Genomic DNA, 13,186 nt, shown 5'->3' with positions numbered 1-13,186 from the left:
CTAATTCTTTCACTTGTTCTTCATAATATATAAATAAACCAGTACACGTCTTTGACATACAACTTTTGTTAGAAATCTCAATTTTGCAAAGTAAATGTATGTTATACTAGAACACTTTGATTATTTTTAAAAAATGCCCAAATCCATGCATTTAATAAATACGTATTTTTAGAAAAAAAATTCTACCTTTCCTTCATCCATTGGGTTATCACTTATATGGACAACTGGTCCTGGATGAGATTTAGATGACCTAAAACAGAATAGTAAGTTTTTTTCTCAATTAAATATTTCAATACAACTATATATTCATCACAATGAAAACAATGAATGAAAAATAAATATATATTTATTAAGGAGGAAAACAATTCAGCAAGTGATCAATAAGAGATGTATAGTTCTTAATATGGATTAAGATAGGACTCAGAAGAAAAATATGGATAGGGGTTAAATACGTGGGTTAAATATGTGATAAGGACCAGGGAGTGCATTTGTGATGAGTACTGGGTATTGCATGGAAGTGCTGAAACACCATACTGTTTTGTACCCCTGAAACTAATATTACACCATATGTTACCTAATTGGAATTTAAATAAAAACTGAAAAAAAAAGAAAAAAAAAGGGAATGGGAAGAAAAACAGTGACACTGATACAAGTCAGCAAAATTTTTAAGTATACTTTCTATATAAGAGAGAATCTTCAATTAAGGATTTTAGCACACACACACAAAAAAAACCCTATTCTCATGGTATAATCCTCAGAATTAATGTTTTTGAATAGAGTATCATCTAAAATATTCCTATTTTATTTTACTCAACTCTAGCCTCCAAATGGGGCATCTCATCCAGTTTCATAGTTCACATGAAAAATAAGAAAAATTCTATTATGTTTTTTAAAAAGTCAACAAAAATAATGCTACTGTACTTGGTCAGAGAAAAAAAAGTCATACAGCTAAGAATGGAGCTGAACTTATGCCCACACAGTAGGAATAAGCACCTCCCTATTCATAAATTCCGAGGGCTGAGACACTAGTCCAGTTGATGAGAGATCTTTGTGAAACCACAAAGACATCTGCACTAAGCCTACCCACTAGATATCATGATCAACTCACAGAACAGAGAGGAAATACCACACCTTATACTAAGGGAGTGAGATATGATAACACCCTTGTCACAGGAAAGAAAACCAAGTTAATACACTATCACGGGTACACCAAGACATTACTGAAGAGAGATGCTACCAATTTATCTTTAATGTCAAATCCTGCAGAATGAAACAATACAGAACTATTTGTTTAAAAAAAAGAAACACTGAAAATTAACCTTGCCAATATCCTTAAATTTTGATTTTTATGTCTAAATAATATAAGAAATAACATGAGGTAAGATATAAAGATGAGATTCTAACACTGAGTGCAAAGTTGGTGCTAAGGATCCTTACAGCCTTACAGCTCAACCATGTTCTTGATGTTAAAACAATTATTATAGCAAAATTAGGGGAAATTAACTGTCAAATTCTGTATTTATTACACGGCAAACATTTACATTATATTTGTCAATTAAAACATATCAAGTAGAGGTTTAGATCGATGTTTTCTAATCATTGGAGTCAACCCAATGGGGTATGAGCAACATTTGAAAGAAAAATAACCAGAAGATAAAAACACAGGGGGCAAAAAAAAAAAAAAAGACAAAAAACCTGGAGTGTTTTTCACCTAAGAATTATTTCATTGAACTTGTGCTATAGCTTGTACAGACATACACATCATATATGCACATGTTCTTCTATCTATAAAGACTTAAACTTACAAACTGCTAATAACAATTAGAAAAGGTTAATAAACTGTGTTTAATATCAAGAATGTCTGACATATTTAATTCCATATGGATTTACTAACTAGCTATTATACAAAGATATCATATATGGTACCGACACTTTCAGACATGGAATATGTGCTCAAACTCACAGTTCAATGGCTTTATTCCACATAATGACGTAGCCTGAGAGTGTGAAGGACTCCACATTGACAATATGTATATTACCTCGCTCAGTGCCCACATAGAGCCACTTACTCTGGAAAGGCAGATGGCAAAATGTAACCCTGCAAGAGAAAGTATATCCAAAAAGATAATTAGAAAAATGTCTGTAAATTTTATTAATTGCATTTGAGGGTTAATCATGATATATAATTTAGGAAAGGTAAAAATGACATACAACCAGATTTACTTACTCATTGTGATTAATTTTTAATATGCAAACTTAACTTATATGTCAAACATAAGACCCTACAGTAAATAGACAGCATGGCTTGACAGAAAGATGAGCTTTAAAGTTAGCATTTCAAATCTATGTCAGTCATTGTGCTACTTTAGGCACATCACAATTTTTTTTCATTTTTTAATGTAAATTCAATCAGCCAACATTCAGTACCTCATTAGTTTCAGATGTAGTGTTCAATGATTCATCAGTTATGTATAACACCCAGTGCTCATCACATCATGAGGCACATCACAAATTTAACCATTAAGCCACAAACTATGAGTCTAAGACTGACTCCAAGGTACTATTACATTTCTACAGAGTTATTAAACACACTAATCTTTCTCATCACCTGTACCTACTATCCCTTCCAAACAAAATGCTCCTCCAGTTGGTATTTTTCTTCTATTCGAGATTCAGTTCAAATACCACATTTATTCAAACTGAAATCCCAATACTTTGCATCTCTATTAGGCTAGACTTTTAAGACAGGTAGGGTCTACCTTCTAGACCCTACCTTTAAGACAGGTAGGGTCTACCTTCTAGACCCTACCTTTAAGACAGGTAGGATCTACCTTCCTCACTAACTTGTAAGCCTCAGGGAGGGCAGAGATCCTCCACACTGAGGCTCAGACAACTATCTCTTCCTATGTCATGATGATATATTAGGCCTGGATTAACAAATTATAATTTACATGCATATATTAAATTTTATTATCATTCCAAAAATTTCAAACACTTTCTATTATTAGCTCATTTGACTTCATGATCAAAAATGGACATTATCTTGTCCTTTTTGCAGCACTTATTTTTAGTTAAAAAATCAGTATATTATGAAATCATATCATGGTCTTTCTTTTCAGACAACCTATCATGTCTCTCAAGATATACTATTTAAAATTCCCATAGCATAGCACTTCAAATAATGCACAGTCATAATCAGTGCTAGACTGTCAATATGGACACTAGGTTTTAGGCAAGATATAGTAAACACAGTGTTGTTATTCCCATTACCACAATTTCATTACAGAAAATTTTCAAGATGAAAATACTTACCAAATAAATGTACATGCAACTCATGTTCTATTTCCTCAAGGGAATGTTCATTTAGATAATTACTTAAGGTTCATTATCTGTATTTTTTGTTAAGGGTTTTATATAGTAACAGGTCATCTTTCTAAGGGATTTATATAAATTTAACTAAAGCAGAGGCATGTCTACTGAATCAAAAAACATTTTATAGTACCTTTTTACTTCACACAGCAGTAAGTCCACAGTACCTTTCTGAAAACTCTAGGACCATAGGGGTTTCAGAATTCTGAATTTTCCAAATTTTTTTTTTAAGATTTTTATTTATTTATTTGACAGAGAGAGATCAAGTAGGCAGAGAAGAAGGCAGAGAGAGAAGAAGGCAGAGAGAGAAGAAGGGAAGCAGGCTCCCTGCCAAGCAGAGAGCACGATGCGGGGCTCGATCCCAGGACCTGACCAAAGGCAGAGGCTTAAACCACTGAGCCACCCAGGTGCCCCTGAATTTTCCAAATCTTAAAGAAGTACATAATGCAAATTGTGTATATCACCTAAAATGGGAGTAGTATCTCATAAATGCATTATATATCCTAAAGTATAATTGTGGCAGTCTTTTTTCTAACTGAGATATAATTTTCATGTAATACTATATAAGTTTCAAATGTGCACCATAATGATTCAATATGTGTATATATTGCAATATGATCACCACAATAAATCTAGTTGAAATATCCATCACCATACATATAGTTATAAATATTTTTCTTGTAATTAGAACTTTTAAGATCTTCTACTCCTCTAGCAACTTTCAAATATAAAATACAGTATTATTTGTTAACTATAGTCACTGGCAGTTTCTTAAGAAGTTAAATATAAAAATACTCTATGATGGATCCATTCAATTCTTAGGCATTGACCCAAGGAAAAGAAAAACATAGCTCTATATGTTTATAAAATTAAAAATAAAAAAATTTAAAAAAAATAAAATAAAATAAAGTAACCAATTAAAAAAAACAAAAAACAAAAAACAACAAAAAAAACCATAGCTCTATACAAGACTTATACACATATGTTCCATAGCAGCTTTATAATAGCCAAAAACTGGAAACAATCCAAGTATCCAAATGTCCGTCAACAGGTAAATGGATGAACAATTGTTATGTACATATAACAAGATACTATTTAATAGTAAAAAGGAATAAACTAGTAATACGTGCAAAAACATTGATGAACCTCAAGGTCCTTATCATGAGGGGGAAAAGCCAGATAAAAATACATATTGTATAATTCTATTTCTATATAATTTATATGCAATAGGAAATGCAAACAAATCTATTTTAACAGAAAGCAGATCATGGGTACCTGGAGATTGTGGAGATGGAAGTTAGAAACAGAAGAGGGGAGGGATAACCACAAGGAAACATTTTGGGGTGATTTGTATGTTACCTTGATTATGATGACAGTTTCATGGGTATATATGTGTGTCAAAATTTATCAAATTGACACTTTAAGTATGTACAGCTTATCATATGTAAATTATACCCTCAATAAAGCTGTTTTAAAATTTTGTGTTTTCAGAGATTTGTGGATTTAGTGATTATGAAAAGAGATTGTGATTTTCTGATAATATGTAGGCATAAGCTCTGGAATTAGACTGCCTATATTTAATTTCCAGCGCTGTCACTCATGAGCCTGAGAATTTAGGTAAACCACTCAATCTCTCAGAGCCTCAGTTTCAAAGCAGTAAAGGACATCTACCCTGACAGTGTTCCACTGAGGATCAAATAAGACTAAGCATGCCAGATGCTTAAAATGGCCCCTGAAACAGATAAGTGTTCAACAAATGTTAGCTAATTATTACTAAGTGATAGTCTACCATCTAGACGTTCAAGGCAAATTTTAACTATCTGAAGTACATAAAAGAGCAACAACAAACTAGGTATAAAATGAACAATCAAATAAACATAAAAACAACCATTTCATTCGAAATGTGTGATAAACTAGAACATGAATAGAGCAAAACGTCTTGAAAGTTGGAAAATAATTTTAACATAAATAAGCCAAAATAATGACCAGATAACAACAACAACAAAATCAGAAATACCCAACTTCTGGATATGTTCCACTACTTTGCCATTCTTCTTTATTCTTCACTGCTACAAAGCAGTAGTTACTGACTTAACACAATTACAATTACATGACCCATCTTTGACTTTAATTCTTACAAAATTATTTACATAATATGCTTCAAATACTTAAACTTATACTTTAACAGCAGAGATTCTGGATATATTCATAAAATATTTTCTATTCCCAGTGCAACAGCATACTGCAGCTGCTTCTCAAATATTTAAGGGAACGAAGTAAGAATAAATTTTTTCAGTGTTCAGCAAAATATCTGGAACTTTTCCATAGATTCACTTTTTCAATATTAGCTGCCATCATAAGTTTTTTCTCAATTATAAAACCAACTTATATTGCTGAAAAATTTAAAGCATCTTTGTTTTTTGGAAGTGAAAACAAACTACTATTTAACATTTTAAGAAGGAACTTAATTAAAATGTTCATTTAATATCCATCACCAAGACTTTAACATGTTCCATAGAATGAGTCTTTCATAGAAATAACAGGAAAATTACTCTGCTCCATAACTATCCTCATTATTTGACTCAGTTAAAGGAGGGGGAAGTCAAATGTTATTACAATTGAAAATTTCTTAATTAGCAAATTATAATGGCTCTGAACAAATGAGAATAGGAATAGTAAGAAAACTAAAATTCCATATTGCAACCAAATAAAACATCATGCCACTGATTTAGGAAAAGGCCAATAAGAAAATGTGGTCCCCCAAGATATACTACTAGAAAAGCAACTCAATCAACATGACCTACTAAGAACTGAAAGATCATAAATTTGTGGGCAATTTAATCAGTCACCAAAATATAAAACTGATTGTTGAGACAAACTGGACTTATTATACATATTTAATGGGCTCTTTTAATATTTGTTATACAAAATGACTATATTTCATTGTTTAATAAAATAAAAATCTGGGGTCCCTGGGTGGCTCAGTCACTTAAGTGTCTTCCTTTGGCTCAGGTCAAGATCTCAGGGTTCTGGGATCGAAGCCCGTGTCCAGCTCCCTGCTCAGATGGGAGTCTGCTTGTCTCTCTGCACCCCCTTACTCATGCTGGCACACTCGCTCTCTCTCAGATAAATTAAATCTTTAAAAAAAGAAATTAGTTTCTTTGTTGAAAGTTTAAAGAAGACTTAAAGCATAACTGTTCAGGCTTTAAAGTAATAAATTGATGAAAAGATTGTATTATTTAAAAGGAGTCACACTGACTGAAGCACTTAAAACTATACAAATATACACATATGTGTGTATACATATATATATATGTGTGTGTGTATGCATACCTAGGTGTATATATATATATATATATATATATATATATATATGTATACATGTATATGTGTGCATTGCGTATATGTGTAGACAAAGAGATTTGTTGTTTATGATTCTATGAAAGTGATCCATAATAGAAAGGTAGTATTTTTCAGTAAAAGCAGTCATGAAACAAGTGGCACAAAATAGCCACGGGACAAAGAGATTTCTTGAAGAGTATAGATCAACAGATGCAAAGAAACACTGAAAATAGTTTCAACAATGAAGTTGAAACAATAGTTTCAACAATGAAGTAAATATCACTATACATATATAAACATCACTAAACATATAGTAATGTCCCCCAAGAGATCTCCTTTCCCTCCTTGAATCCTCTCCCTTGTATAGTCTCTCCCAACACTGATTCTAGGATCTTATGACTTGCATTGGCCACTGAGACATTAGCAGCTCTGCCAGAAGCAAAGATTTGAAAAGCACTTGCACACTGGGGCTTGTTCTCTTTCTTATGCTTTTAGAACCCAGGAGCCATGTGATGAAGCCCAAACTAACCTGTTGGGAGACTCTGGCCCAGCCCACAGCCAGTATCAACCAACAGACATGGAAGGAAAACTACAGATCATCCAATCCAATTGAGCAGCCAGATAACTATGGCTGCATAAGTGAGTACAGGGAAAGACTACCTGTGCTAAGCTCACCTCAAGTGCTGACCTACAGAAATGTAAGCAAACAAAATGGCTGTTATTTTAGCCTTTCAAGTTTTGGGATGTTTTGATATGCAAGCAATAGATAACTGACCTGTTATTTAATATAATCTGTTCAGCCAAAATCTTTTTATATGAAGTTATAAAAACATATAGGAAAAACAAATTCTTATATTTCTTAGAATTAAATGAAAAAGACCCCGGGAAAATTTTAAGAATGCCACCAGTGCATTTATCATGAAGCTCAAACATTACCCTTTGGCTGAAACTCATGACTGTTGTTCTTCATACACTTTGTTATAAAGATTTTTATTATAAGGTGATATAGATCACAGTAAATGAGAGTGACTTTGGTTTTTACTGATACCAGGAGACCAAGTTAATTTAAGTTTATGTGCTGACATATTAAAGCATAATGTTATACTGAAAATAATTAAAACAACCATAGTTGAGCCTCACATGGAAGACATTAAAACTCAGTAAACACTAGTAAGATCAGATAGTATAAGAACAATATATTAAATTGAGCCTGAAAAGGAACCTTAAAATGAATAAGGAGCTCCCCCCAACAAAAAATAGTATGTGGTTGAATAATCAAGTTGAATTCCTTCAGAGTGTACCTAAATAGAGTTGTATTCTAGTTCCCTCCACAGGACTTAAAAATTGATATACTCATTCTATACAAAGTTGTTACTAGGAACACAATAATTTCTGTATTTGCTTAAGGGACTTAAAAAATGTAACATATTACATGTTAGGAAGTAATGTGTATCTCCTATTCACTATTTAGCTTTAGTAAAAGTCTGTCAAGTACTATATAGTCAACAAGCACCAAATTTAGAAGATTTAGTTATTACCAATTTTTAACAGAAGAACACATGCAGTCTAAGTAATGTTAAAATTAATCATCTATAAACAAGGGCAAAAATACACATATGTATTTAATCCATAAGGACATATGAACAAATAAGCTCTTCTACATGCCTATATCCCATTAAATCAGCCCAACATGACAGGAAATACACCACCACTTTTATATTCTCAGCAAATATCACAATTTTACGTAATAAGTACTTCATTCATTAAATGAACAAATAAACTACATAAAATGTGAGAATTTATTACGTTAATTAACAAAACAATCAGATATACCTGATTTACTCCCTCTCTATCCACATGGTTGGGCCTAATTTAAACCATTATTACTGACTGTTTTCAAAGCCAAGAGAAATCTTATCATTATCTTACTTGGAAGACCCTGATGGCTTCCTATCTTCTACCATAATGCTCCCTAAATTTTTAGTACCCCTTGGTTTAAGTATATCTGAGAAAAGGGTATAGAGTTATAGTGTACTGAATTTGGCCAACTATTACTCCGAATCCTCTTCCACATTCTCCTCTATGCCTTCCTGTTCTGCAGATACTAGAAAGCTAAAACTTCTATTTCCCAGATTCTTCCATAGCTAAAGTTCCAGATGAGATTAAGTTTCTACTAAATGGATGTGCTTGAGATCTTCAGGCAAAAGATAGGCACAGACCATCTTTCTGTTGCTGTTTCTGCTGACAAGGGCATTCAAGGAAACCTGAGTGGCAAGAGGTACTTATGACAGCAGTGGGGACCAGATACAGCATTCCACAGCATTTTTTTTTACATGAATTACTTAAATTCAATTAATTGATTCCATTTACAATAGCACCAAAAACCATAAGATACCTAGGAATTAACCTAACCAAAAAGGTAAAGACTCTAAACTCTACAAACTACAGAATACATATGAAAGAAATGGAATGAGACATAAAGAGATGGAAAAACAGTCCATGCTCATGGTCTGGAAGAATAAACATTGTTAAAATGTCTATGCTGCCCAGAGCAATCTACATTTTCAATGCCATCCCTATCCAAATCCCATTGGCATTTTTCACAGAGCTGGAATAAACATTCCTAAAATTTGTATGGAACCAGAAAAGACCCTGAATCACCAGGGGAATACTGAAAAAGAAAACCAAAACTGAGGGCATAATGACGCCTGACTTCAAGCTATATTACAAAGCTGTGATCATCAAGACAGCATGGTATTGGCAGAAAAACAGACACATAGATCAATGGAACAGAACAGAGATCCCAGAAGGGACCCTCAATGCTATGGTCATCTAATCTTCGACAAAGCAGGAAAAAATACCCAATGGAAAAAAAAAAAAAAAAAGACAATCTTTTCAGTAAATGGTGCTGGGAAAATTGGACAGCCACATGCAAAAGAATGAAACTGGAGCATTCTCTTACACAACACACAAAGATAAACTCAAAATGGATTAAAGACCTCGACGTGAGAAAGGAATCCATCAAAATCCTAGAGGAGAACACAGGCAGTAACCTCTTCAACATCCCCCACAGCAACTTCATTCAAGATATGTCTCCAAAGGGAAGGGAAACAAAAGCAAAAATGAACTTCTGGGACTTCAACAAGATAAAAAGCTTCTGCCTGCACAGCAAAGGAAAGAGTCAACGAAACTAAGAGGCAACCCACAGAATGGGAGAAGATATTTGCAAACGACACTACAGATAAAGGGCTAGTATCCAACATCTATAAAGAACTTCTCAAACACCTAAAAAACAAATAATCCAGTCAAGAAATGGGCAGAAGACATGAACAGATACTTCTCCAAAGACATACAAATGGCTAACACAGACACATGAAAAAATGTTCAACTTCACTAGTAGTCAGGGAAATACAATTCAAAACCACAATAAGATACCACCTTATACCCATTAGAATGGCAAAAATTAACAATGCAGGAAACAACAAATGTTGGTGAGTATGTGGAGAAAAGGAATGAGCCCTCTTACACTGTTGGTGGGAATGCAGACTGATACAGCCACTCTGGAAAACAGTATGGAGGTTCCTCAAGATGTTAAAAATAGAGCTACTCTATGACCCAGCAATTGCACTACTAGGTATTTACACTAAAGATACAGATGTAGTGAAAAGAAGGGGCACATCACCCCAGTGTTTATAGCAGCAATGTCCACAACAGCTAAACTGTGGAAGGAGCAGAGATGAATGGATAAAGAAGATGCCGTTCATATATACAATGGAATATTACTCAGCCATCAGAAAAGATGAATACCTACCATTTGCATCGACATGGATGGAACTGGAGGGGATTGTGCTAAGTGAAATAAAGCAAGCAGAGAAACACAATTATCATATGGTTTCATTCATATGTGGAACATAAGGAATAGCATAGAGGGCCATAGAAGAAGGAAGGGAAATCTGATGGGGAAGAAATCGGAGAGGGAGAAAAACCATGAGAGAGACTGGACTCTGGGAAACAAACTAAGGGTTACAGAAGGGAGGGGGTGGGGAGGATGGGGTAGCCGGGTGATGGGTATTAAGGAGGGTATGTGTGGTGACGAGCACTGGGTATTACATGCAACTAGTGAATTGTTGAACACTACATCAAAAACTAATGATGTACTATATGTTGGCTAATTCAACATTAAAAAAAAAAAAAAAAAAAAAAAAAAGAACAGAAGAGCATTCGGAGCTGTACTCCTGAAATTCATGTACCGAGAGGCAGTTGTATGGCAGTAATTGTAATTCCTGAAACTCAATAGTTCTAGCACCCTTCTCAGTATTTTGTAAACAGCTACATTCCTAAACTGAATCCCCTTGTACTTAATACCTACAGTGGTTTCTACTCCTGCACTGAATCCTTATTCACATACCAGGAAATGCACCAATCTGTAGCTTATCTATATGATGGTCTAAATGACCAAAAAATACCCACTTACAATGTATCTTGTTCAGACAATGTTATTTATTTAAAGATTTAAAGTTGGAAAAAGGTTGAGAATATCACTTTCTTATAATTATATAGAAGGCCTTCCATGAAGCAGACCTTTTCTACATTTCTAAAGTTATCCTCTCTGGGACTACTAGCCATGTTTAACAAGATATAGTGCCCTAAACATGTGAGATTTCTTCATGGCTATGCATCTGAACCTTAATGGAAAATCCCTTTGCCCTTTGTTAATGTAGGAAATTTCCACTATTCACATGGGCTCTTTTGTAAGGCTTTACCTAAAATTTTCAAAACATGGTGATACATCCTTTTGTTGGTTAGTCTTCCAAATTTCATAAGAAAATTTCACTACATATTAAATCACACTTTCCACTGCATTATAATTTGGCATTTCACCTCCCTTAGTCAGTTATAACTTCCATGTCTCTCCAGAATTTACCACAGTATTTGCATGCACCAGAATCTCAATCAATGTTTACCAAGTGAATACACAAGATGATTTTAAAAAGAAGGTATTCGATATTTTTCTCAAATTAACTGTACCTTCCTACTCTCCTGTTATTAGAAGAAAACTTAAGTTAGTAATAATGAACATGGAAATGTATTAAAAATAACAGCAGAGTCAGCTGAAAGCAATTTATAAATCTGTTCAAAGGATTTCCTTTCTATTTACAGTCTCATATGTTTTCTGATAAACTGTCATAGCTACTTAAAAAAAAAACTTCATCATATCTATAACCCAGCAGTACAATGTAACAAATATTTTGAAAAATAAGCTTCAGAAATCTTTGAAGTTCATTTTACATTTGTATTGTTTTATTAATTACATCTCAGTTTTTATAAAACATTTAAGAACATTTGAAAATATGTCCAAATAAATCATGCTAACCTTTCTTGTTAAATCAGACCTTAATATCAATGACTATTTAAAAAAAAACCTGAATATTAGTAAATAAAACAGAGAATAACAAATACGGAAACGTATATATCATCTATACTGAAATAACATCTGAAAAAACTGTCCCTGTTATATGGGGGATTTAAGATCTGTTTTTAATGATTTTACCTTGAGAAATAAAAATGCCAGAGTATTTTATATAACATATGTTATGATAAACAAAAGTTGCTGGTATTCATCAGCAACTGTTAACTATACTTTTCTTTGCATTTTTGTATTAGATTGACCTTTAATCCACTGAGCCACCCAGGCGCCCCCTTTTTTTTTTTTTTTAAGATTTTTTATTTATTTTATTTGACAGATAGAGATCACAAGGAGGCAGAGAGGCAGGCTAGATTGACCTTTATTGTACACACAGGTATACTCTAAATATCTTCCAATCTATGGCTATGTATTTTTAATTATTAAAGCTTCTCTCTCTCCTTAAATATATATACGTGTGTGTGTGTGTGTGTATATATATATATATATATATATATATATATATATATCACAATATATATAGCAAGATATATATACAGAAATATGACATTATGTGTATATTCATATAAACGATCTAAAATGATTTTTTTAAAGATTTTATTATTAAGTAATCTGTACACCCAAAATGGGGCTCAGACCCAAAACATGCTTCATGGAGTGAGCCAGCCAGGAACCTCTTGAAAGATTTTTTTATTAATTTTTTAATTATGTGTACCTCTCCTCCAAATTATATTCTAAGTCATATTAATAACCTGGACAACATATCCTTTCATATTTTTTCCTTAATGTTCATAAAATACACATGTAAGCCATGAAGAACTGGGTGTGAGGGAGTTACCATTTTTAAAAAGTACAATGCAAATTACTCTGAATTTTGTATTCTTTTTGTAGGTGCAGTTTGTCTTTTAACTTTAGGGTAAGTGTGTTATACAGAACTTTTAATCCTTTCCGATACAGTTGGTGCTTTTCTGTGCATGTTATTTAAGGACACCCTGCCCAGATCTTTTTTTTTTTTTTTAAGATTTTATTTATTTATTTGACAGACAGAGA

The 13,186-nt window shown here is 33.1% G+C and overlaps 1 protein-coding gene across 5 annotated transcripts in view; it reads right to left on the bottom strand.

Annotated features, from left to right (window-relative positions):
• LOC111147539 (syntaxin binding protein 5) overlaps positions 1-13,186 on the bottom strand; it is a 177,691-nt gene that overhangs the window by 124,910 nt on the left and 39,595 nt on the right. For all 5 annotated transcript variants that reach the window (XM_022503622.1, XM_022503623.1, XM_022503625.1 and 2 more), the window contains exons 5-6: positions 1,964-2,098; positions 187-250 (exon numbers count right to left, since the gene is read on the bottom strand). In XM_022503622.1, the coding sequence (XP_022359330.1) occupies positions 187-250; positions 1,964-2,098 (199 nt within the window). The remainder of the gene's footprint in view (positions 1-186; positions 251-1,963; positions 2,099-13,186) is intronic.

Source organism: Enhydra lutris, unplaced genomic scaffold, assembly GCF_002288905.1.
Source record: "Enhydra lutris kenyoni isolate GAN:26980312 unplaced genomic scaffold, ASM228890v2 scaffoldscaffold17, whole genome shotgun sequence".
Taxonomy (NCBI): Eukaryota; Metazoa; Chordata; class Mammalia; order Carnivora; family Mustelidae; genus Enhydra; species Enhydra lutris.
This window is presented reverse-complemented; position numbering and strand designations above follow the sequence as displayed.